At 38.4% G+C, this 24,701-nt stretch overlaps 1 protein-coding gene across 2 annotated transcripts in view; it reads right to left on the minus strand.

Moving 5' to 3' along the window:
* USP25 (ubiquitin specific peptidase 25) overlaps window positions 1–24,701 on the minus strand; it is a 458,760-nt gene that overhangs the window by 236,248 nt on the left and 197,811 nt on the right. For both annotated transcript variants that reach the window (XM_053706014.1, XM_053706013.1), the window contains exon 9: window positions 15,125–15,198. In XM_053706014.1, coding sequence (XP_053561989.1) covers window positions 15,125–15,198 — 74 coding nt within the window. The remainder of the gene's footprint in view (window positions 1–15,124; window positions 15,199–24,701) is intronic.

Consider the following 24,701-nt stretch of genomic DNA (forward strand, 5'->3'; position numbering starts at 1 on the left):
TAAAACTGGGTTACCAAGTACTCTATATCAGTGATATCATATAAGCTAAGTATCATACAATCAACAGAGAGTGTGCTTTTAACTCTCTCCAGGGTAGCATACACACACAATTTATGCTGTCTTTTTTATAAATAAAACTAATAAAGGTTATATTTTAATTTGATGACACAAATTCTTTTTCAATTATAAGTTCCAGTAATTTACCGAATTTATCACTACAATACATTGTTCACAGTGCAATAAAAGCATTTCTTTAAGACTAACAGGTTTGTTTAGCCTGTATAGTCCAGTTTTGTTAATTGAGTATTTTATATGCTTATGCACTGCTCCTTAAGTGTTTAGGTATAACCCTTACAATTGTATTACTCTAAGCAAAAATTAAAGATAAGAAACAAAACACTTAGGCTGTTAATTTAAGTGTAAAAAATAAAGGTTCAAAATCTTTTCCTTAAAAACTCTGTGTGGGAGTTTGCTAATTGAAAAGATGGCGCCTAAACTAGAATGTCGTCCAGGTAAGGAGCTACTGCAACCCCCTGCAGTTTGAGAACTGCCAATAACGCACCCAGGACCTTTGAAAACACCCTGGGAGCTGTTGCAATACCAAAAGGAAGAGCCACAAACTGAAAATGCTTGTCTAGGAAAGCAAATCTCAGAAACTTGTGATGATCCTTTGGGATGGGAATATGCAGATACGCATCCTTCAGATCTACTGTAGTCATGAACTGACCCTCTTGAACCAGGAAGATTAGACCGAATAGTTTCCAAGGACGGAACTCAGACACTTGTTTACACACGAGATCCAGGATGGGTCTGAAAGTTCCCTCCTTTTTGGGAATGATAAACAGATTGGAATAAAACCCTAGTCCCTGCTCCTGAACTGGAACAGGAACGATCACTCCCATGTCAGAAAGATCCTGAACACAACTTAAGAATGCCTCTTTTTTTATCTGATTTACAGATAACCTTGACAGATGAAACCTGCTCCTGGGAGGAAAGGTTTTGAACTCCAGCTTGTATCCCTGGGACACAATATCTACCACCCAGGGATCTGGAACATCCCTTACCCAGGTTTGACCGAACAAAGATAGCCTGCCCCCCACATTATCCATTCCCGGATCGGGGGCAGACCCTTCCTGCTGACTTTGAGTCAGCAGCAGGCTTCTTAGATTGCTTTCCCTTGCTCCAGGACTGATTGGACTTCCAAGAGGGCTTGGACTGATGCTGCTTGGAGGAGCAAGAGGAAGACTTACCAGAGAAGTTACGAAAGGACCGAAAATTACTCTGACTTCCCTTCTGTTTATTTCTCCTATCCTGAGGAAGAGAATGACCCTTCCCACCAGTGATATCAGAAATAATCTCAGCCAAGCCAGGCCCAAACAAAGTATTCCCCTTGTAAGGCATGGATAAAAGCTTATATTTAGATGACACATCCGCAGACCAAGACTTTAACTATAAAGCCCTGCGCGCCAAAACAGCAAAGCTGGAAATTTTTGCTCCCAACTTGATGACCTGTAAAGAAGCGTCCGCAATAAAAGAATTAGCCAATTTTAAAGTCTTAATTCTATCCTGAATTTCCTCCAGAGGAGATTCCTGTTGAATAGAATCAGACAATGCATCAAACCAATATGCAGTCGCACTAGTAAGAGTAGCAATACACGCAGCAGGTTGCCATTGGAACCCCTGGTGAACATATATCCTTTTAAGTAAAGCTTTTAACTTCTTATCCATGGGATCTTTAAAAGAACAACTATCCTCAATAGGAATAGTGGTCCTCTTAGCCAAAGTGGAAATAGCTCCCTCTACCTTAGGAACCGTCTGCCAAGATTCCTTAAAAGAATCCGCAATAGGAAACTTCTTCCTAAAAATAGGAGAAGGAGAAAAAGGAATTCCAGGCTTCTCCCATTCCCGTGGAATAATTTCTGAAACCTGATCGGGAACAGGAAAAACTTCCGCCACAGAAGGAACCTCAAAAAATTTGTTAAGTTTACTAGCCTTTATGGGAGTAACTATGACCGTAGAATCAGAGTCATCCAAAGTAGCCAAAACCACCCTGAGTAACAAACGGAGGTGCTCCAGCTTAAATCTGAAAGAAACAACCTCAGAATCAGCCAAAGGAGACACACTATCAGAGTCTGAGATTTCACCTTCAGACGCTACTGAAATATCGTCTTCCTCAGTCTTCTGAGAAGAAACATTAGACATAACTGCAACAGAATCAGAATTCCTTTTGCGCTTACCCTGCAACACAGGAAAAGCAGACAAGGGCATCTATTTATTAAGCCGTCAACCGCAAATACGATGGAATTCCGCAGCGTATTTGTGGCGAGCCTGATTCGCCTTAGTTATCAAGCCCTACAAACCGGCAAAAGTAGAATTTTGTGACGTAACATATGATCCGCCGGACTCAGACCGACACAGATCGATGCTTACGTCACTACAGATGGTCCGAATGCAAGTTCGGCACAATCTGACTACTTTTGTAAGTTATCAAATATCTACCAGGTACGCTCGCCACTATTCCGGCCCAGTGTACCTGGTTCTGAATCCGCCGCCCTGGAGGCGGCGGATGCCATAGGAATCAATGTGAATCGGAAAGCAGCGAAAGCTTATGTTCGCTGCTGCCCGATATCCCATTGATTCCTATGGTAATGTTTACACCTAACACCCTAACATGTACCCCAAGTCTAAACACCCCTAATTTGCCCCCCCTACACCGCCGCCACCTGCCTACATTTATTAACCCCTAATCTGCCGTCCCCAACCTCGCCACCACTATATTAAACTTATTAACCCCTAAACCTAAGTCTAACCCTAACCCTAACACCCCCTAAATTAAATATAATTTAAATAAATCTAAATAAATATAACTATCATTAAATAAATTATTCCTATTTAAAACTAAATATTTACCTGTAAAATAAACCCTAAGATAGCTACAATATAACTAATAGTTACATTGTAGCTATCTTAGGATTTATTTTTATTTTACAGGCAACTTTGTATTTATTTTAACTAGGTAGAATAGTTATGAAATAGTTATTAACTATTTAATAACTACCTAGCTAAAATAAATACAAAAGTATCTGTAAAATAAAACCTAACCTAAGTTACAATTACACCTAACACTACACTATAATTAAATAAATTACCTAAACTAAATACAATTAAAAAACAAACACTAAATTACAGAAAATAATAAACAAAGTACAAGATTTTTAAACTAATTACACCTAATCTAATCCCCCTAACAAAATAAAAAAGCCCCCCAAAAATAAAAAAGCCCTACCCTACACTAAATTACAAATAGCCCTTAAAAGGGCCTTTTGCGGGACATTGCCCCAAAGTAATCAGCTTTTTTACCTGTAAAAAAAAAAAATTACAACCCCCCCAACATTAAAACCCACCACCCACACAACCAACCCTACTCTAAACCCCACCCAATCCCCCCTTAAAAAAACCTAACACTAACCCCTTGAAGATCACCCTACCTTGAGAAGTCTTCACCCAACCTGGCCGAAGTCCTCAACGAATCCGGCAGAAGTGGTCCTCCAGACGGGCAGAAGTCTTCATCCAGGCGGCATCTTCTATCTTCATCCATCCGGCGCAGAGCGGGTCCATCTTCAAGACATCCGACGCGGAGCATCCTCTTCTTTCGATGGCGACTGAAGAATGAAGGTTCCTTTAAGTGACGTCATCCAAGATGGCATCCCTTCAATTCCGATTGGCTGATAGAATTCTATCAGCCAATCGGAATTAAGGTAGGAAAAATCCTATTGGCTGATGCAATCAGCCAATAGGATTGAGCTCGCATTCTATTGGCTGACTGGAACAGCCAATAAAATGTGAGCTCAATCCTATTGGCTGATTGGATCAGACTGAGACAGCTGCCTGAAAAACTCTACCAAAGAATGCTTCAGAAGAAGCAAATACATTGAAATGTTAAAATTTAGTAAATGCAAAGAAGACCAAGTTGCTGCTTTGCAAATCTGATCAACTGAAGCTTCATTCTTAAAAGCCCAAGAAGTGGCAACTGATCTAGTAGAATGAGCTGTAATTCTCTGAGGCGGAGACTGCCCCGCCACCAAGTAAGCCTTGTGAATCAAAAGCTTTAACCAAAATGCCAAAGAAATGGCAGAGGCTTTTTTACCTTTCCTAGAACAAAGACAACAAATAGACTAGAAGTCTTCCTGAAATATTTAGTAGCCTCAACATAGTATTTCAAAGCTCTTACCACATCCAAAGAGTGCAACGATTTCTCAAGAGAATTCTTAGGATTTGGACACATCTAAGGAACAACAATTTCCCTACTGATGTTGTTAGAATTCACAACCTTAGGAAGAAATGTAAACGAAGTCCGCAAAACAGCTTTATCCTGATGGAAAATCAGAAAAGGAGACTCACAAGAGAGAGCAGACAATTCAGAAACTCTTCTAGCAGAAGAGATAGCCAAAAGGAAAAATGCATAGGCTCAAAAGGAGGAGCCTGCAAGACCTTCAAAACCAAATTATGACTCAAAGGAGGAGAAATAGATTTAATAACAGGCTTGATACGGATCAAAGCCTCAACAAAACAGTGAATATCAGGAAGTTTAGCAATCTTTCTATGAAATAAAACAGAAAGAGCAGAAATGTGTCCCTTCAAAGTACTTGCAGACAAACCTTTATCCAAACCGTATTGAAGAAACGTGACCAAGGTTGACAACAGGACAGCCGGACAAGATCCGCATACCAAAACCTGTGGGGCCATGCTGGTGCTATCAGAAACACATGCAATTGTTCCATTATGATCTTGGACATCACCCTTGGTAGAAGAACTAGAGGCGGAAAAATATAAGCAAGTTGATAAGACCAAGGAACTGCTAATGCATCCACCATCTCCGCCTGAGGATTCCTGGACCTGGAAAAGTTTCTGGGAAGTTTCTTGTTTAGATGGGAAGCCATTGAATCTATTTCTGGAAGACACCACATCTGTACAATTTGAAAAAACACATCTGGATGGAGAGACCACTCCCCCGGATGTAAAGTCTGACGGCTGAGATAATCCGCTTCCCAATTGACTACACCTGGGATATGAATCGCAGAAAACAGGAAAGAGTTGGATTCCACTCAAGAAAGTATCCGTGATACTTCTTTTATTGCTAAAGGACTGTGAGTCCCTCCCTGATGATTGACATGCCACAGTTGTGATATTGTCTGTCTGAAAGCGAATGAAAAGTTCTCTCTTTAATAGAGGCCAAGCCTGAAGAGCCCTGAAAATAGCACAGAGTTCTAAGATATTGATTGGTAACCTCGCCTCTAGAGGATTCCAAACCCCTTGTGCTGTCAGAGATCCCCAGACAGCTCCCCAACCTGAAAGACTTGCATCTGTTGAGACTACAGTCCAAGAAGGACAAACAAAAGAGGCCCCTTGAACAATACGATGATGGTCTAACCACCAAGTCAGAGAGAGTAGAATGCTGGGATTTATGAATATCAATTGTGATATCCGAGTATAATCCCTGCACCATTGATTCAGCATGCAAAGCTGCAGAGGTCTCATATGAAATTGAGCAAAGGGGATCGCGTCCGATGCTGCAATCATGAGACCTAAAACTTCAATGCACTGAAGGGAATGATTGAGACTTAAGGTTTCGACAGGCTGAAACCAATTTCATTCGTCTCTTGTCTGTTAAATACAGAGTCATGGACACTGAATCTATCTGGAAACCTAGTCTGAGGAAGCAAGAAACTCTTTTGTAAATTAATCCTCCAACCATGTCTTTGAAGAAACAAAACTTGTTGATTAGTATGAGATTCTGCTAAATGAAAAGACTGAGCCAGTACCAAGATATCGTCCAAATAAGGAAACACCGCAATACCCTTCTCTCTGATTACAGATAGAAGGGCACCGAGAACCTTTGAAAAGATTCTTGGAGCTGTCGCTAGGCCAAATGGAAGAGTGACAAATTGGTAATGCTTGTCTAGAAAAGAGAATCTCAGAAACCGATAGTGATCTGGATGAATCGGAATGTGAAGATAAGCGTCCTGTAAGTCTATTGTGGACATGTAATGACCTTGCTGAACAAAAGGCAGAATAGTCCTTATAGTCACCATCTTGAAAGTTGGGACTCTTACAAACAAAACGATTAAAAAACTTCAGATCCAGAACTGGTCTGAATAAGTTTTCTTTCTTTGGGACAATGAATAGATTTGAATAAAAACCCAGACCCTGTTCTTGAAGCGGAACTGGTATAATCGCCCCTGAAAGCTCCAGATCTGAAACACACTTCAGAAAAGCCTGAGCTTTTACAGGATTTGTTGGAACGTGAGAGAGAAAGAATCTTCACACAGGAGGTCTTATTCTGAAACCTATTCAATACCCTTGAGAGACAATGCTCTGAATCCACTGATTCTGAATAGAATCTGCCCAAATGTTATGAAATAATTTCAATCTGCCCCCCCACCAGTGGAACTAGATTGAGAGCCACACCTTCATGCAGTCTTGGGGGCTGGCTTTGGTTTCTTATAAGGCTTTGATTTATTCCAACTTAAAGATGGCTTCCAAATGGAACCAGAGTTCTTAGGGGAAGGAGTGGTTTTCTGTTCTCTATTCTGACGAAAGGAACAAAAATGATTAGAAGCTTTAGATTTGCCCTTAGATTTTTTATTTTGGGGCAAAAAAAACTCCCTTCCCCCCAGTGATAGTGCAAATAATAGAATCCAACTGAGAGCCAAATTAATTATTACCCTGGTAAGATAGAGATAGTAATCTAGATTTAGATACCATGTCAGCATTCCATGATTTAAGCCATAAAGCTCTTCTAGCTAAAGACATAGATTTAACATCAATCTTGATGATATCAAAAATAGCATCACAGATAAAATGATTAGCATGTTGAAACAAACGAACTATGTTATACAAATCAGGATCTGCTTCCTGTTGTGCTAAGCTATCCAAAGAAAAAGTTGATGCAGCTGCAACATCAGTCATAGAAATGGCAGGCATGAGAATATAACCAGAATGTAAATAAGCTTTTCTCAGATAAAATTCAATCTTCCTATCTAAAGGATCCTTAAAAGAAGTACTATCTTCCATAGGAATAGTAGTACATCTGGCAAGAGTAGAAATAGCCCCATCAACCTTGGGGACTTTTTCCCAAAACTCCAAATTAGCCACTGGTAAAGGATATAACTTCTTAAACCTAGAAGAAGGATTAAAAGAAGCACCAGGTTTAGACCATTCCTTAGCAATCACATCAGAAACAGCATCTGGGACAGGAAAAACTTCAGGAGTAAGCATAGGAGGTTTAAAACCAAAATTAAAATGTTCACTGGTTTTGTTATCAAGATGACCAGACTCCTCAATACCCAAAGTAACCAATACTTCTTTCAACAAAGATATTCAATCTTAAAAAGAGAAGAAGATTTATCAATTTCAATGTCTGAAGTAGGATCTTCTGAACCAGAGAGATCCTCCTCAGTGGAGGATATTTAAGCATGTTGTCGGTCTTTATAAATTTCATCAGTTTTATGAGAAGGTTTAAGACACTTTTTAGTGTATTAGAAGGTGGAATAGCAGACATAGCCTTCTGTATTTCATATCAACAGGGATATTATGTACATTGGATGTTGAGGGAACAACAAACGCTGCACTAGTACTAATAGAAACATTATCACATGCAAAAGCTTATCATGACAACTGTTACATAATATAGACGGAGATATAATCTCAGCTTGCTTACAACAGATACACTTAGCTTTGGTAGAACTGTGTTCAGGCAGCATGGTTCCTACAGTAGCTTCTGAGACAGGATCAGACTGAGACATCTTGCAAAATGTAAAAGAAAAAACATAATTTATGTAAGAACTTACCTGATAAATTCATTTCTTTCATATTAGCAAGAGTCCATGAGCTAGTGACGTATGGGATATACATTCCTACCAGGAGGGGCAAAGTTTCCCAAACCTCAAAATGCCTATAAATACACCCCTCACCACACCCACAATTCAGTTTAACGAATAGCCAAGAAGTGGGGTGATAAAAAAGTGCAAAAGCATATAAAATAAGGAATTGGAATAATTGTGCTTTATACAAAAATCATAACCACCACAAAAAAAGGGCGGGCCTCATGGACTCTTGCTAATATGAAAGAAATGAATTTATCAGGTAAGTTCTTACATAAATTATGTTTTCTTTCATGTAATTAGCAAGAGTCCATGAGCTAGTGACGTATGGGATAATGATTACCCAAGATGTGGATCTTTCCACACAAGAGTCACTAGAGAGGGAGGGATAAAATAAAGACAGCCAATTCCTGCTGAAAATAATCCACACCCAAAATAAAGTTTAATGAAAAACATAAGCAGAAGATTCAAACTGAAACCGCTGCCTGAAGTACTTTTCTACCAAAAACTGCTTCAGAAGAAGAAAATACATCAAAATGGTAGAATTTAGTAAAAGTATGCAAAGAGGACCAAGTTGCTGCTTTGCAATTCTGATCAATCGAAGCTTCATTCCTAAACGCCCAGGAAGTAGAAACTGACCTAGTAGAATGAGCTGTAATCCTCTGAGGCGGAGTTTTACCCGACTCAACATAGGCAAGATGAATTAAAGATTTCAACCAAGATGCCAAAGAAATGGCAGAAGCTTTCTGGCCTTTTCTAGAACCGGAAAAGATAACAAATAGACTAGAAGTCTTACGGAAAGACTTAGTAGCTTCAACATAATATTTCAAAGCTCTAACAACATCCAAAGAATGCAACGATTTCTCCTTAGAATTCTTAGGATTAGGACATAATGAAGGAACCACAATTTCTCTACTAATGTTGTTGGAATTCACAACTTTAGGTAAAAAATCAAAAGAAGTTCGCAACACCGCCTTATCCTGATGAAAAATCAGAAAAGGAGACTCACAAGAAAGAGCAGATAATTCAGAAACTCTTCTGGCAGAAGAGATTGCCAAAAGGAACAAAACTTTCCAAGAAAGTAATTTAATGTCCAATGAATGCATAGATTCAAACGGAGGAGCTTGAAGAGCCCCCAGAACCAAATTCAAACTCCAAGGAGGAGAAATTGACTTAATGACAGGTTTTATACGAACCAAAGCTTGTACAAAACAATGAATATCAGGAAGAATAGCAATCTTTCTGTGAAAAAGAACAGAAAGAGCAGAGATTTGACCTTTCAAGGAACTTGCGGACAAACCCTTATCTAAACCATCCTGAAGAAACTGTAAAATTCTCGGTATTCTAAAAGAATGCCAAGAAAAATGATGAGAAAGACACCAAGAAATATAAGTCTTCCAGACTCTATAATATATCTCTCTAGATACAGATTTATGCGCCTGTAACATAGTATTAATCACAGAGTCAGAGAAACCTCTTTGACCAAGAATCAAGCGTTCAATCTCCATACCTTTAAATTTAAGGATTTCAGATCCTGATGGAAAAAAGGACCTTGCGACAGAAGGTCTGGTCTTAACGGAAGAGTCCACGGTTGGCAAGAGGCCATCCGGACCAGATCCGCATACCAAAACCTGTGAGGCCATGCCGGAGCTACCAGCAGAACAAACGAGCATTCCTTCAGAATCTTGGAGATTACTCTTGGAAGAAGAACTAGAGGCGGAAAGATATAGGCAGGATGATACTTCCAAGGAAGTGATAATGCATCCACTGCCTCCGCCTGAGGATCCCGGGATCTGGACAGATACCTGGGAAGTTTCTTGTTTAGATGAGACGCCATCAGATCTATTTCTGGAAGTTCCCACATTTTAACAATCTGAAGAAATACCTCTGGGTGAAGAGACCATTCGCCCGGATGCAACGTTTGGCGACTGAGATAATCCGCTTCCCAATTGTCTATACCTGGGATATGAACCGCAGAGATTAGACAGGAGCTGGATTCCGCCCAAACCAGAATTCGAGATACTTCTTTCATAGCCAGAGGACTGTGAGCCCCTTCTTGATGATTGATGTATGCCACAGTTGTGACATTGTCTGTCTGAAAACAAATGAACGATTCTCTCTTCAGAAGAGGCCAAAACTGAAGAGCTCTGAAAATTGCACGAAGTTTCAAAATATTGATCGGTAGACTCACCTCCTGAGATTCCCAAACTCCTTGTGCCGTCAGAGATCCCCACACAGCTCCCCAACCCGTGAGACTTGCATCTGTTGAAATTACAGTCCAGGTCGGAAGCACAAAATAAGCCCCCTGAATTAAACGATGGTGATCTGTCCACCACGTTAGAGAGTGTCGTACAATCGGTTTTAAAGATATTATTTGAGATATCTTTGTGTAATCCTTGCACCATTGATTCAGCATACAGAGCTGAAGAGGTCGCATGTGAAAACGAGCAAAGGGGATCGCGTCCGATGCAGCAGTCATAAGACCTAGAATTTCCATGCATAAGGCTACCGAAGGGAATGATTGTGACTGAAGGTTTCGACAAGCTAAAATCAATTTTAGACGTCTCTTGTCTGTTAAAGACAGAGTCATGGACACTGAATCTATCTGGAAACCCAGAAAGGTCACCCTTGTCTGAGGAATCAATTAACTTTTTGGTAAATTGATCCTCCAACCATGATCTTGAAGAAACAACACAAGTCGATTCGTATGAGATTCTGCTAAATGTAAAGACTGAGCAAGTACCAAGATATCGTCCAAATAAGGAAATACCACAATACCCTGTTCTCTGATTACACACAGAAGGGCACCGAGAACCTTTGTAAAAATTCTTGGAGCTGTAGCTAGGCCAAACGGCAGAGCCACAAACTGGTAATGCTTGTCCAGAAAAGAGAATCTCAGGAACTGATAATGATCTGGATGAATCGGAATATGCAGATATGCATCCTGTAAATCTATTGTGGACATATAATGCCCTTGCTGAACAAAAGGCAAGATAGTCCTTACAGTTACCATTTTGAACGTAGGTATCCTTACATAACGATTCAATATTTTTAGATCCAGAACTGGACTGAAGGAATTCTCCTTCTTTGGTACAATGAAGAGATTTGAATAAAACCCCATCCCCTGTTCCGGAACTGGAACTGGCATAATTACTCCAGCCAACTCTAGATCTGAAACACAATTCAGAAATGCTTGAGCTTTCACTGGATTTACTGGGACACGGGAAAGAAAAAATCTCTTTGCAGGAGGTCTCATCTTGAAACCAATTCTGTACCCTTCTGAAACAATGTTCTGAATCCAAAGATTGTGAACAGAATTGAACCAAATTTCTTTGAAAAAACGTAACCTGCCCCCTACCAGCTGAGCTGGAATGAGGGCCGCACCTTCATGTGGACTTAGAAGCAGGCTTTGCCTTTCTAGCAGGCTTGGATTTATTCCAGACTGGAGATGGTTTCCAAACTGAAACTGCTCCTGAGGATGAAGGATCAGGCTTTTGTTCTTTGTTGAAACGAAAGGAACGAAAACGATTATTAGCCCTGTTTTTACCCTTAGATTTTTTATCCTGTGGTAAAAAAGTTCCTTTCCCACCAGTAACTGTTGAGATAATAGAATCCAACTGAGAACCAAATAATTTGTTACCCTGGAAAGAAATGGAAAGTAGAGTTGATTTAGAAGCCATATCAGCATTCCAAGTCTTAAGCCATAAAGCTCTTCTAGCTAAAATAGCTAGAGACATAAACCTGACATCAACTCTAATAATATCAAAAATGGCATCACAGATAAAATTATTAGCATGCTGAAGAAGAATAATAATATTATGAGAATCATGATCTGTTACTTGTTGCGCTAAAGTTTCCAACCAAAAAGTTGAAGCTGCAGCAACATCAGCCAATGATATAGCAGGTCTAAGAAGATTACCTGAACACAGATAAGCTTTTCTTAGAAAGGATTCAATTTTCCTATCTAAAGGATCCTTAAACGAAGTACCATCTGACGTAGGAATAGTAGTACGTTTAGCAAGGGTAGAAATAGCCCCATCAACTCTAGGGATTTTGTCCCAAAATTCTAATCTGTCAGACGGCACAGGATATAATTGCTTAAAACGTTTAGAAGGAGTAAATGAATTACCCAATTTATCCCATTCTTTGGAAATTACTTCAGAAATAGCATTAGGAACAGGAAAAACTTCTGGAATAACCACAGGAGATTTAAATACCTTATCTAAACGTTTAGAATTAGTATCAAGAGGACCAGAATCCTCTATTTCTAAAGCAATTAGTACTTCTTAAGTAAAGAACGAATATATTCCATTTTAAATAAATATGAAGATTTATCAGCATCAATCTCTGAGACAGAATCCTCTGAACCAGAAGAATCATCAGAATCAGAATGATGATGTTCATTTAAACATTCATCTGTAGGGAGAGAAGTTTTAAAAGATTTTTTATGTTTACTAGAAGGAGAAATAACAGACATAGCCTTCTTGATGGATTCAGAAACAAAATCTCTTATGTTATTAGGAACATTCTGCACCTTAGATGTTGAAGGAACTGCAACAGGCAATGGTACTTTACTAAAGGAAATATTATCTGCATTAACAAGTTTGTCATGACAATTAATACAAACAACAGCCGGAGGAATAGCTACCAAAAGTTTACAGCAGATACACTTAGCTTTGGTAGGTCCAGCACTAGACAGCGATTTTCCTGAAGTATCTTCTGACTCAGATGCAACGTGAGACATCTTGCAATATGTAAGAGAAAAAACAACATATAAAGCAAAATTGATCAAATTCCTTAAATGACAGTTTCAGGAATGGGAAAAAATGCCAAAGAACAAGCTTCTAGCAACCAGAAGCAATGAAAAATGAGACTTAAATAATGTGGAGACAAAAGCGACGCCCATATTTTTTTAGCGCCAAATAAGACGCCCACATTATTTGGCGCCTAAATGCTTTTGGCGCCAAAAATGACGCCACTTCCGGAACGCCGACATTTTTGGCGCAAAATAACGTCAAAAAATGACGCAACTTCCGGCGACATGTATGACGCCGGAAACAGAAAAGATTTTTTGCGCCAAAAAAGTCCGCTCCAAGAATGACGCAATAAAATGAAGCATTGTCAGCCCCCGCGAGCCTAACAGCCCACAGGGAAAAAAGAGTCAAATTTTTGAAGGTAAGAAAAAATGATTAATTGAAATGCATTATCCCAAATATGAAACTGACTGTCTGAAAATAAGGAATGTTGAACATTCTGAGTCAAGGCAAATAAATGTTTGAATACATATATTTAGAACTTTATAAACAAAGTGCCCAACCATAGCTTAGAGTGTCACAGAAAATAAGATTTACTTACCCCAGGACACTCATCTACATGTTTGTAGAAAGCCAAACCAGTACTGAAACGAGAATCAGCAGAGGTAATGGTATATAAATAAGAGTATATCGTCGATCTGAAAAGGGAGGTAAGAGATGAATCTCTACGACCGATAACAGAGAACCTATGAAATAGACCCCGTAGAAGGAGATCACTGCATTCAAATAGGCAATACTCTCCTCACATCCCTCTGACATTCACTGCACGCTGAGAGGAAAACCGGGCTCCAACTTGCTGCGGAGCGCATATCAACGTAGAATCTAGCACAAACTTACTTCACCACCTCCATAGGAGGCAAAGTTTGTAAAACTGAATTGTGGGTGTGGTGAGGGGTGTATTTATAGGCATTTTGAGGTTTGGGAAACTTTGCCCCTCCTGGTAGGAATGTATATCCCATACGTCACTAGCTCATGGACTCTTGCTAATTACATGAAAGAAAATAACATTTAAAAAAATATCAAATTTCCTCTTATAGCAGTTTCAGGAATGGGAAAAAATGCATATGCTAAATAGGCAGAAAAGCAAACAGCATAGCCCTCTAGAATATAAAGAGAGCAAGGAGCATAAAGGAAGTGGGGTAATATAACTTAAAATATTTGTCGCCAAGTATGACGCACAACGCAAAGGGAAGTTAAATTTTTTTGGTGCCAACCAACATCTCGCGTCATAACAAGCGTGACTTCGCGCCAAACAACCTAACGTCAATAAAGACGCAGGAAATGACGAAACTTGCGACACTATAGATGCAAATTCGTAGCAAAAAAAATTGCGCCAAAAATGACGCAATGACAGCATTTTGCGCCCTCATGAGCCTAGATTTGCCCGTGAAAATTTAAGGAAAAATAAGTCAAATTGGAACAAAAGACTAAACCCCAGGTAAGAAAATATTAAAAAATAACTTCCTAAAACATGATGCACATACTGAAACTGTTAGACTGCAAAGGGAAATACACATAGACCTGACTCATGGCAAATATAAGGAAATACATATATTTAAAACTTTATATGAATACATAAAGCGCTAAACATAGCTGAGAGTGTCAAACAATGATACATACTTACCGAAAGACACCCATCCACATATAGCAGACAGCCAAACCAGTACTAAAAACTATCAGCAGAGGTAATGGTATAAGAGTATATTGTCGATCTGAAAAGGGAGGTAGGAGATGAATCCCTACGACCGATAACAGAGAACCCTTAAAAAAAGATTTCCCATGAGTGAAACCATAAAAATCAACAGGCGATACTCTCTTCACATCCCTCTGACAAACACTGTACTCTGAGAGGAATTGGGCTTCAGAATGCTCAGAAGCGCTTATCATAGAAGAAATCAAGCACAAACTTATTTCACCACCTCCATAGGAGGCAAAGTTTGTAACACCAAGGTGTGAGTATGGTGGGAGGTGTATTTACAGGCATTCTGAGATTTGGGAGACTTTGTCCCTCCTGGTAGGAATGTATATCCCATACGTCACTAGCTCATGGACTCTTGCCAATTACATGAAAGAAATATGTTATACATTTCTTAATATTATTGTATATCCTAATCCCAGAAGGTACAGAGTACAGTAAATGTTGGCACATGGAGTTGCCATTACTGTATCTACACTTGCACACATTTATTTATTTCTAACTGGTACATATACAGAATCTTGAAGGTCCAGTAGCATTGCTGGCCCTTCTGTACAAGTGTAACAGATGAAAAGACATAGGTTAAGACCTCTTATACCTTAGAATGTTGCTAAAGACCGCATATTATTTTCTCTTTTACTTGATATTGTTAAATATGTTTATTGTTTAACATCTCTTTAGTAGATGTTCTTTCTCTCGTTACTAAAAATAATAAAATAACAAAGACTTACCTTCATGAACACCCACTGCCAAGAACCGTCCGTAAAATAATTCTACCATTGGATTCTTTGGCTTCTCTCCGTCTCTGCAAATAGTAAATTAGATCACTGTATTTACTACATATGTCTATGTACATATTTATTCACAAAACCTCATATTTAACCTGTGTGTGAAACTGCCAACCCTCAATAGCCATAAACATTTCATTTAACTAAACTATATGAAAAATGGAACCAATATTAAGCATTTGAGTGCTTTACGTGGTATAGCGTTTGATGCTTAAAGGGACACTCTAACCAAAAATGTTCTTTCGTGATTCAGATTGAGCATGAAATTTTAAGCAACTTTCTAATTTACTCCTATTATCAAATTTTCTTCATTCTCTTGGTATCTTTATTTGAAATGCAAGAATGTAAGTTTAGATGCCGGCCCATTTTTGGTGAACAACCTGGGTTGTCCTTGCTGATTGGTGGATAAATTCATCCACCAATAAAAAAATGCTGTCCAGAGTACTGAAACCAAAAAAAAGCTTAGATGCCTTCTTTTTCAAATAATGATAGCAAGAGAACGAAGAAAAATTGAAAATAGGAGTAAATTAGAGAGTTGCTTAAAATGTCATGCTCAATCTGAATCACGAAAGAACATTTTTGGTTACAGTGTCCCTTTAAGTTCCAAAGTTAACTTACTACAAAATACTCTAAGGTACATACTTTATTTAACAGATAAAAGTAAAATTAAAGTGACATAAAAGCAAATAAATGAACATTTACCACCTTAATTTTTTTAGCAAAACTTGCATTACTACACACTCCATGAAAAGTTTCATAAATCTTATTATAGAGGTTTAGCTGGGATACCCAGTGAAAGGGGCTGGGAAACATGAAGAGCAGAGACACCCCCTCCCCGTTCCCTGCATATAAAAATGCCCATTACACAAACAAAAGAAAGCAGGAGTCTGTAGACATCAGTATACATCTAAAAGTCTGGGGCTTGTTTTTTTTTCCCACCATGCAGATGACTGTAAAATAAATTTTGTGGGAAAAGTATCTTCCATTTTTAAACAAGATTGTTCATGTGATATACTCTAGGCAACTTTTTACAGTTATGATGGATCACCTTCCAATGATTTGGCATATGGATAGCATTCCCCTTCAATGAATGGCTATAGCTACTAATGTATACATCTATTTATTTTTTGTTTTAGATTCTGCATTGACCAGCAGGGGCGAAACTACCATTTATACAGCAGGTGCAGTGGCAACAGGGCACAAATGCTGGGGGGGCCATAGCAACCTGTCTGTACATAGACATGTGCAGAATGTGTACAATCCTAATTCAGGACAGCCTTTTAATAGTGCAGGTTGCAGGTTTAAATATGATCTATCTATCCTCAAAATCATTGTGCAGATCAGCATGTATTTTACCACCACCTTTGGGGGCCCAAAACCATATTTGCACCAGGGCCCTCTATTGAGGTCCGCTACAGTTGACCAGCATATCAAAATAAAAGGGTTATGTGCTAATAAGGATTTGTTGCTGAGCATATATCCTCAAGTAAACTATAGCCAGTTAACATTAATTGTTTTACTGCTAGGAAATAATTGCCCTATGTTGTGATCTGCTGCTAGTCAGTCAGGCAGGGACATTTTATTTTTAAATTAAATTATGTTACTGAGTAGTCTGCACGTTTGATACATAGACAAAGTCCCTCAACCAGACACTCCCTGTAACACCCCAAAAACAGGAACTGTTTATGAACCAATCAGAGGCAGTCATATGAATTTATGCTCCAATAGCTGCACATCCTTATGTAGAATGGCACAGGAGTGACGTGACAGCTTGAATGACTGCACTTCTCTATTTCCAGAGAATAAACAGAATAAGATAAAGATTTAGCTTAAAAACAAAATGCTCTAACAAAATAGAGATGTAATCTTTATACTAGTATACAACAAACCCTGTAGATTAAAGGGACAGTCTAGTCCAAAATAAACTTTCATGATTCAGATAGGGCATGTCATTTTAAACAATTTTCCAATTTACTTTTATCACCAATTTTGCTTTGTTCTCTTGGTATTCTTAGTTGAAAGCTTAACCTAGGAGGTTCATATGCTAATTTCTTAGACCTTGAAGGCTGCCTCTTAAGAATGCATTTTAACAGTTTTTCACCACTAGAGGGTGTTAGTTCATGAATTTAATATAGATAACACTGTGCTCATGCACGTGAAGTTACCTGGGAGCAGGCACTGATTGGCTAGACTGCAAGTCTGTCAAAAGAACTGAAAAAAGGGGCAGTCTGCAGAGACTTGGATACAAGATAATCACAGAGGTAAAAAATATATAAATATAACTGTGTTGGATATGCAAAACTGGGGAATGGGTAAAAAAGGGATTATCTATCTTTTAAAACAATAACAATTCTGGTGTAGACTGTCCCTTTAATACAAAAACTGTAGCACACATCTATATAAGTAGCAGATATCCCCTGCTAGTGTTTCTTTTAAGACTTCTTCTTTCTTGGATGAATGTCTATTAACTGCAGGACTATCTATTTTCATTGTTTGAAAATGCGAGTTTTGCAGCCCACTTTGGCAACCAAAAGGATAAATGCTTTGCATTATCATAAAAGGGTGGCATTGTGATCAAAAACACATTTCCTTCACCACAACCATTTTAAAGATCATTCAAAAGCAAAATGTGTATAATTACTGTAAAATCGTAATAATTTTGTATTACTTTGCTGGTCACAGTATGTTTCAGTAAGACACAGGTAACAGTTATATTTTACATTTAAAGGGACAATTGCTGTATGATCATATATATATATGAAAAGTAGAATTTAAAGGGACAGTTAACTCCAGTATTTTTATTGTTTAAAAAGATAGATAATCCCTTTATTACTCATTCCCCAGTTTTGCTTAACCAACACGGTTATATTAAAATACTTTTTACCTCAGTGATTACCTTGTATCTAAGCCTCTGAAGACTGTCCCCTTATTTTAGTTCTTTTGACAGACTTGCATTTTAGCCAATCAGTGCTGACTCCTAGGTAAATCCACAGACGTGAGCACAATCATCTATATGGCACAATATTATCCACATGGCACACATGAACTTGCACTGTCTATCTTTAAAAAACTATCCAAAAGCACTGAGAAAAGAGACGGTCTTCAAGGGCTTACAAGAGAACAAAGCAAATTTGATGAAAAAAGTAAATTTGTAATGTTTTTGTTAAATTGCTAGCCCTATCTAAATCATTAAAGTTTAATTTTTACTAAACTGGCCCTTTAAACATTGAAACAAATGCTGTTCAGAATTAAACTGAATCCTAGAGAGTAGTATCAGCAGTGCATTTCCTAATGATGTAGGAAATGCATAACTCAGTGACCTAGAGCCAATGAGCAATGGAATGAATAATTAAAGTACCTCTCAACCAATGAAAATGACCAGCAATTGCACAATTTTATTAACAGCTACTACAGATTTTTTACATGCAAAAAAAAAAAAGTTGCTAGTTTAAAGGGACAGTAAACACCAGAATTTTTGTTGTTTAAAAAGATAGATAATCCCTTTTATTACCCATTCCCCAGTTTTGCAAAACCAACACTGTTATAGTAATACACTTTTTACTTCTGTGACTAACTTGTATCTAAGCATCTTCTGACCGCCCTTAAACACATGACTTTTAGTAATTATCTATTGACTTGCATTTTAGCCAATTAGTGCAGTGTCTGCCACGCCACGGGCGTGATCACAATGCTATCTATATGGCCTACAAAAGCTAGCTCTCCCCTGCTGTGAAAAGTAAATAAAATAGAGGCGGACTTCAAGGGCTTATAAATTATCATATGAGGCTTCCTAGGTTTGCTTTTAACTAGAATACCAAGAGAACAAAGCAAAATTGTTGATTAAAGTAAATTGTAAAGTTGTTTAAAATTACATGCCCTGTTTGAAAAATGAAAGTTTTTTTTGGACTTGACTGTCCCTTTAAGTTCGGCTCTTTTGTGTAGATGACATTTTTTTTTAATTAAATGTGCGCTTTTTTTTTTTTTAAATAATTAAATTAAATAAATAAATCTAACCATCATGGACAAAGTTTTCTCAAAAAATATGACGTGTGCAACCAAATGAAATAAGTCCCACTGGATTATTTTTTCTAGTTGAAGTCAGTAAACACAGTCTATAAATTCTATTAAATACAAACAAAAACATTTTTTATGCAAACTACAAATAAGTGCCACAAACCTACATTTACAAAACATGTTCATAAGATCTTCATACAAATAAGCCAGTTGTGCCGAAGGTAAAAACACTGACCCAAAGTCGTTAGATGCATGGGTAACACTTGGTTGACCACTATGCTTTGAAAAAGGTGGGAAGGACTGAGAAGTCTTGTGAAATGATTCAGTATAACACAACTATGTACTGCACACAAACGTTTTATTCTTATTTTATTTTTTATATTTTAATTTAAGTAATGTAATATAAAACTTATAAACATACATAAGCAAGTTATTGGCATGTTAATCCATGTTAGTGTTTTAAAGGAACATGAAAGTCAAAATTAAACTTAAAGAACTTAATGTTTGCACCGAGGTTGCATTATGGCTTAGAGAGATCGTTGTTGCGAGAAGAATCCTACATAGTGCAACGCTGTGGGAACTGTATTATAAGATTACCACTAGGTGGCACTTTGTACCGGTTACTCTGAACAAATACTATCAACAGGCCTCCCCACTGTGTTGGCGTAAATGTGGCTGCTTAGGAACTCAGGTTCATATTTGGTGGGATTGTCCTATAATCAAAAAGACCTGGAGATTTGCATTTGATATCCTTAAGTCACTAGGCATAATTCTTTGCCCAACCCCTGCAGTGGGTCTCCTACATCATGAATTTCCGACTTTGTCTGAAGCTGACAAACATCTTGCCCTATACGTCCTCATGGCTACCAAACTGGCTATAGCCAGAGATTGGAAGCAAACCTCCCCCCCCTCACCCAAAAAAATAATAGACATAATTGACCATATTAGACAGATGGAGGAATTTGCATTTAGATACCTAAACAAACTAGAACTTTTTCATGTAATTTGGAGCAAATGGAGTACCTTGCAGAGCCCATAGAAGAGAAGGATCTCTATATTTATATGTAGATGGATATAAATATCTGTATATATTAATTTTTTTTTTTTTTTTCTCTCCTTCTTCCCCTTCCCCCCTCCCATTACTCCCTTACCCCTCCTCCCTGCTACAAAACTCCTACAAATACCCACAACCTTAAGCTTTTAACGCTACTTAAGGCCAATACCAACTAAGTAACTAAAGCCACTTATTTTGACTCATTAAATCTATGTTGAGATAGATCTGACTTAGACCCATAGTGGAATGAGGAGATGATTATTACCACTGGGAAATGTTGTTTGACCAGAGTTTGTGATACAAGTTTATTAGTTGACTTTGTTTTTTTTTTCCTTTTCCTTAATCCACAGGATTATATCTTTTATAAATATAAAATGAAAAATGAGGAAATAGTCCATATGGACACATTGTCTCGCTACTTTTCAAATATATCCTATCTTTACTATATTGTGCCAAATTTATTATAATGACTGTTAAAAGATATTGCAATAATTGTATGCTCTCACTGATTCTTGTTTTACAACAGTACAAACTGTGTAACTTTGACAATTGTGTTTTACCTTTTATGTTAAACTTATTTTGTTCCTCAATAAAAAAATATAATATAAAAAAAAAAATTAAACTTAAAGGGAAATGAAACCCAAATTTTTTCTTTCATGATTTAGAAAGAGAATGCAATTTTAAACAACTTTCTAATTTACTTCTATTATCTAATTTGCTTCCTTCTCTTGATATCCTTAGCTGAATAGCATATCTAGATAGGCTCAGAAGCTGCTGATTGGTAGCTGCAGATAGATGCCTTGTGTGATTGGCTGACCCATGTGCATTGCTATTTCTTCAACAAATGATATCTAAAGAATTAAGCAAATTAAATAATAGAAGTAAATTTGAATGTTGTTTAAAATGGTATTCTCTATCTGAATAATGAAAGAAAAAAATTAGGTTTAATGTTCCTTTAAGTTCAGATAATAAGTATTCAGTGTATTAGTGGTGGCTAGATAAATCTGAATTGTAGTATCACATCCAATTGCCCAATATTTTTTAATTATGTATAATTAAGAAGTGCAGTAAATTTTTATTAAGTATTTTGACTGATTTCTATGTAATATACCTCTAAAAAGTGGGGGGGGGGGTTATCTATTTTTTATTTCAGTACTCTAGAGACCCTGCAACACATCCTGCATCTAATACAGAACAACATTTTATTTTGCAACTAAAGTTATTAAAGTGAAGGTCAATTTTCATCAATGAGTGCCCGGTTTTTAAAAATACTTTTTAAAACAGGGGCACTTTCATTGATGAAAATTAACATTGCACTGGATTTTAAGAAATACTTACCTTTTTCTCCTGCAAAACCGGATCGCCGATCTCAGCCTCAGTTCCTCTGTAGTGACGTCAGAAATGACAAAAACCGGCTTCCTCCAATCATGGCTTGCACCCCAGAGCGTCCAGCTCGTGATGCCTGGCTGTGATTGGAGGAAGCCAGTTTCGTCATTGCTGTTGTCTACAGCAGGAAGAAGAAGGAGGGAGATCGTCGATCCGGCTTTGCAGAAGTAAAAGGTAAGTATTTCTTAAAATCCAGTGCAATGTTAATTTTCATCAATGAAAGTGCCCCTGATTTTAAAAGTATTTTTAAAAACCGGGCACTCATTGATGAAAATTGACCTTCACTTTAAAATTGAGAGTGAACTTACCCGTGTTATCATTTCCTGTTATGGGCTGTGTGATACTATTGTATTTTTCTTTCCTACACACACACAACTATTTTCTATACGCTCAATAGTAGGGCCACTCTATGACCAACCATGTACCAATATTCGGTGTTACATTGTGGGGCCCCCAAAGAACAAGGCTTGGGTGGGTGTCACTCCACTCTGCTCAAAAGGGCAGGCCTGCTTCCTTGCCAGCTATGGTACCTGTATCAGAGCCCTCTAGCCAGCAACCAGACATCATTGTCTGTAGAAGTACTAGCTGTGAACAGTAAAAAGAAATACCCTGTTACTTTGAATTTAAGATGGAATTTATTAAACAGCAAGAAGAGAGTATTCATTATTATTATTTTTCATATTTGGCTCCTATAAATCCATTTTAAGTGATCCATGTATGATTCTGATCTAGCTATGGTGCATGCAAGACATCAGATAGCTTGCTGAGATACTAGGGAAGCACAGTGGGAGCATGCTCTACTTAGTGTCTATAGGGTGGGTGGAATGCTGTCTGATTAGCTTTGCCGACCACATACTCTAGTCAGAGAGGGAAGGCTGAGTGAAGAATATAAACAAGCCGGTTTTGAAAATAAAACAAGCAATTAAAAACATAATTTATGCTTACCTGATAAATTTATTTCTCTTGTAGTGTGTTCAGTCCACGGGTCATCCATTACTTATGGGATATATTCTCCTTCCCAACAGGAAGTTGCAAGAGGATCACCCAAGCAGAGCTGCTATATAGCTCCTCCCCTCACATGTCATATCCAGTCATTCGACCGAAACAAGACGAGAAAGGAGAAACTATAGGGTGCAGTGGTGACTGGAATTATAATTTAAAATTTAGAACCTGCCTCAAATAGACAGGGCGGGCCGTGGACTGAACACACTACAAGAGAAATAAATTTATCAGGTAAGCATAAATTATGTTTTCTCTTGTTAAGTGTGTTCAGTCCACGGGTCATCCATTACTTATGGGATACCAATACCAAAGCTTAAAGTACACTGATGATGGGAGGGACAAGGCAGGAATATTAAACAGAAGGAACCACTGCCTGTAGAACCTTTCTCCCAAAAATAGCCTCCGAAGAAGCAAAAGTGTCAAATTTGTAAAATTTGGAAAAAGTATGAAGTGAAGACCAAGTTGCAGCCTTGCAAATCTGTTCAACAGAGGCCTCATTCTTAAAGGCCCAGGTGGAAGCCACAGCTCTAGTGGAATGAGCTGTAATTCTTTCAGGAGGCTGCTGTCCAGCAGTCTCATAGGCTAAGCGTATTATGCTACGAAGCCAAAAAGAGAGAGAGGTAGCCGAAGCCTTTTGACCTCTCCTCTGTCCAGAGTAAACGACAAACAGAGAAGAAGTTTGTCGAAAATCTTTAGTTGCCTGTAAGTAGAACTTCAGAGCACGGACCACGTCTAGATTATGCAAAAGACGTTCCTTCTTTGAAGAAGGATTAGGACATAAGGATGGAACAACAATCTCTTGATTGATATTCTTGTTAGAAACAACCTTAGGTAAAAACCCAGGTTTAGTACGCAGGACTACCTTGTCTGAATGAAAGATCAGATAAGGAGAATCACAATGTAAGGCAGATAACTCAGAGACTCTTCGAGCCGAGGAAATAGCCATCAAAAACAGAACTTTTCAAGATAAAAGCTTAATATCAATGGAATGAAGGGGTTCAAACGGAACACCCTGAAGAACTTTAAGAACCAAGTTTAAACTCCACGGAGGAGCAACAGCTTTAAACACAGGCTTAATCCTAGCCAAAGCCTGACAAAAAGCCTGGACGTCTGGATTCTTTGCCAGACGCTTGTGTAAAAGAATAGACAGAGCAGAAATCTGTCCCTTTAGTGAACTAGCGGATAAGCCCTTTTCTAAACCCTCTTGTAGAAAAGACAATATCCTAGGAATCCTAACCTTACTCCATGAGTAACTCTTGGATTCACACCAATATAAATATTTACGCCATATCTTGTGGTAAATTTTTCTGGTAACAGGTTTCCGAGCCTGTATTAATGTATCAATAACCGAATCCGAAAACCCACGCTTTGATAGAATCAAGCGTTCAATTTCCAAGCAGTCAGCCTCAGAGAAATTAGGTTTGGATGGTTGAAAGGACCCTGAATTAGAAGGTCATGCCTCAGGGGTAGAGACCATGGTGGACAGGACGACATGTCCACTAGGTCTGCATACCAGGTCCTGCGTGGCCACGCAGGCGCTATCAGAATCACCGATGCTCTCTCCAGTTTGATCCTGGCAATCAGTCGAGGTAGCAACGGAAAAGGTGGAAACACATAAGCTATGTTGAAAACCCAAGGGGCTGCTAGAGCATCTACCAGCACCGCTCCCGGGTCCCTGGACCTGGATCCGTAACAAGGAAGCTTGGCGCTCTGGCGAGATGCCATGAGATCCAGATCCGGTTTGCCCCAACGATGAATCAGTTGGGCAAATACCTCTGGGTGAAGTTCCCACTCCCCCGGATGAAAAGTCTGGCGACTTAAAAAATCCGCCTCCCAGTTCACCACGCCTGGGATGTAGATCGCTGACAGGTGGCAAGAGTGAGACTCTGCCCAGCGAATTATCTTCGAGACTTCCAACATCGCTAGGGAACTCCTGGTTCCCCCTTGATGATTAATGTAAGCCACAGTCGTGATGTTGTCCGACTGAAATCTGATGAACCTCAATGTTGCTAACTGAGGCCAAGCTATAAGAGCATTGAATATTGCTCTTAATTCTAGAATGTT

Source organism: Bombina bombina, chromosome 3, assembly GCF_027579735.1.
Source record: "Bombina bombina isolate aBomBom1 chromosome 3, aBomBom1.pri, whole genome shotgun sequence".
Lineage (NCBI taxonomy): Eukaryota > Metazoa > Chordata > Amphibia > Anura > Bombinatoridae > Bombina > Bombina bombina.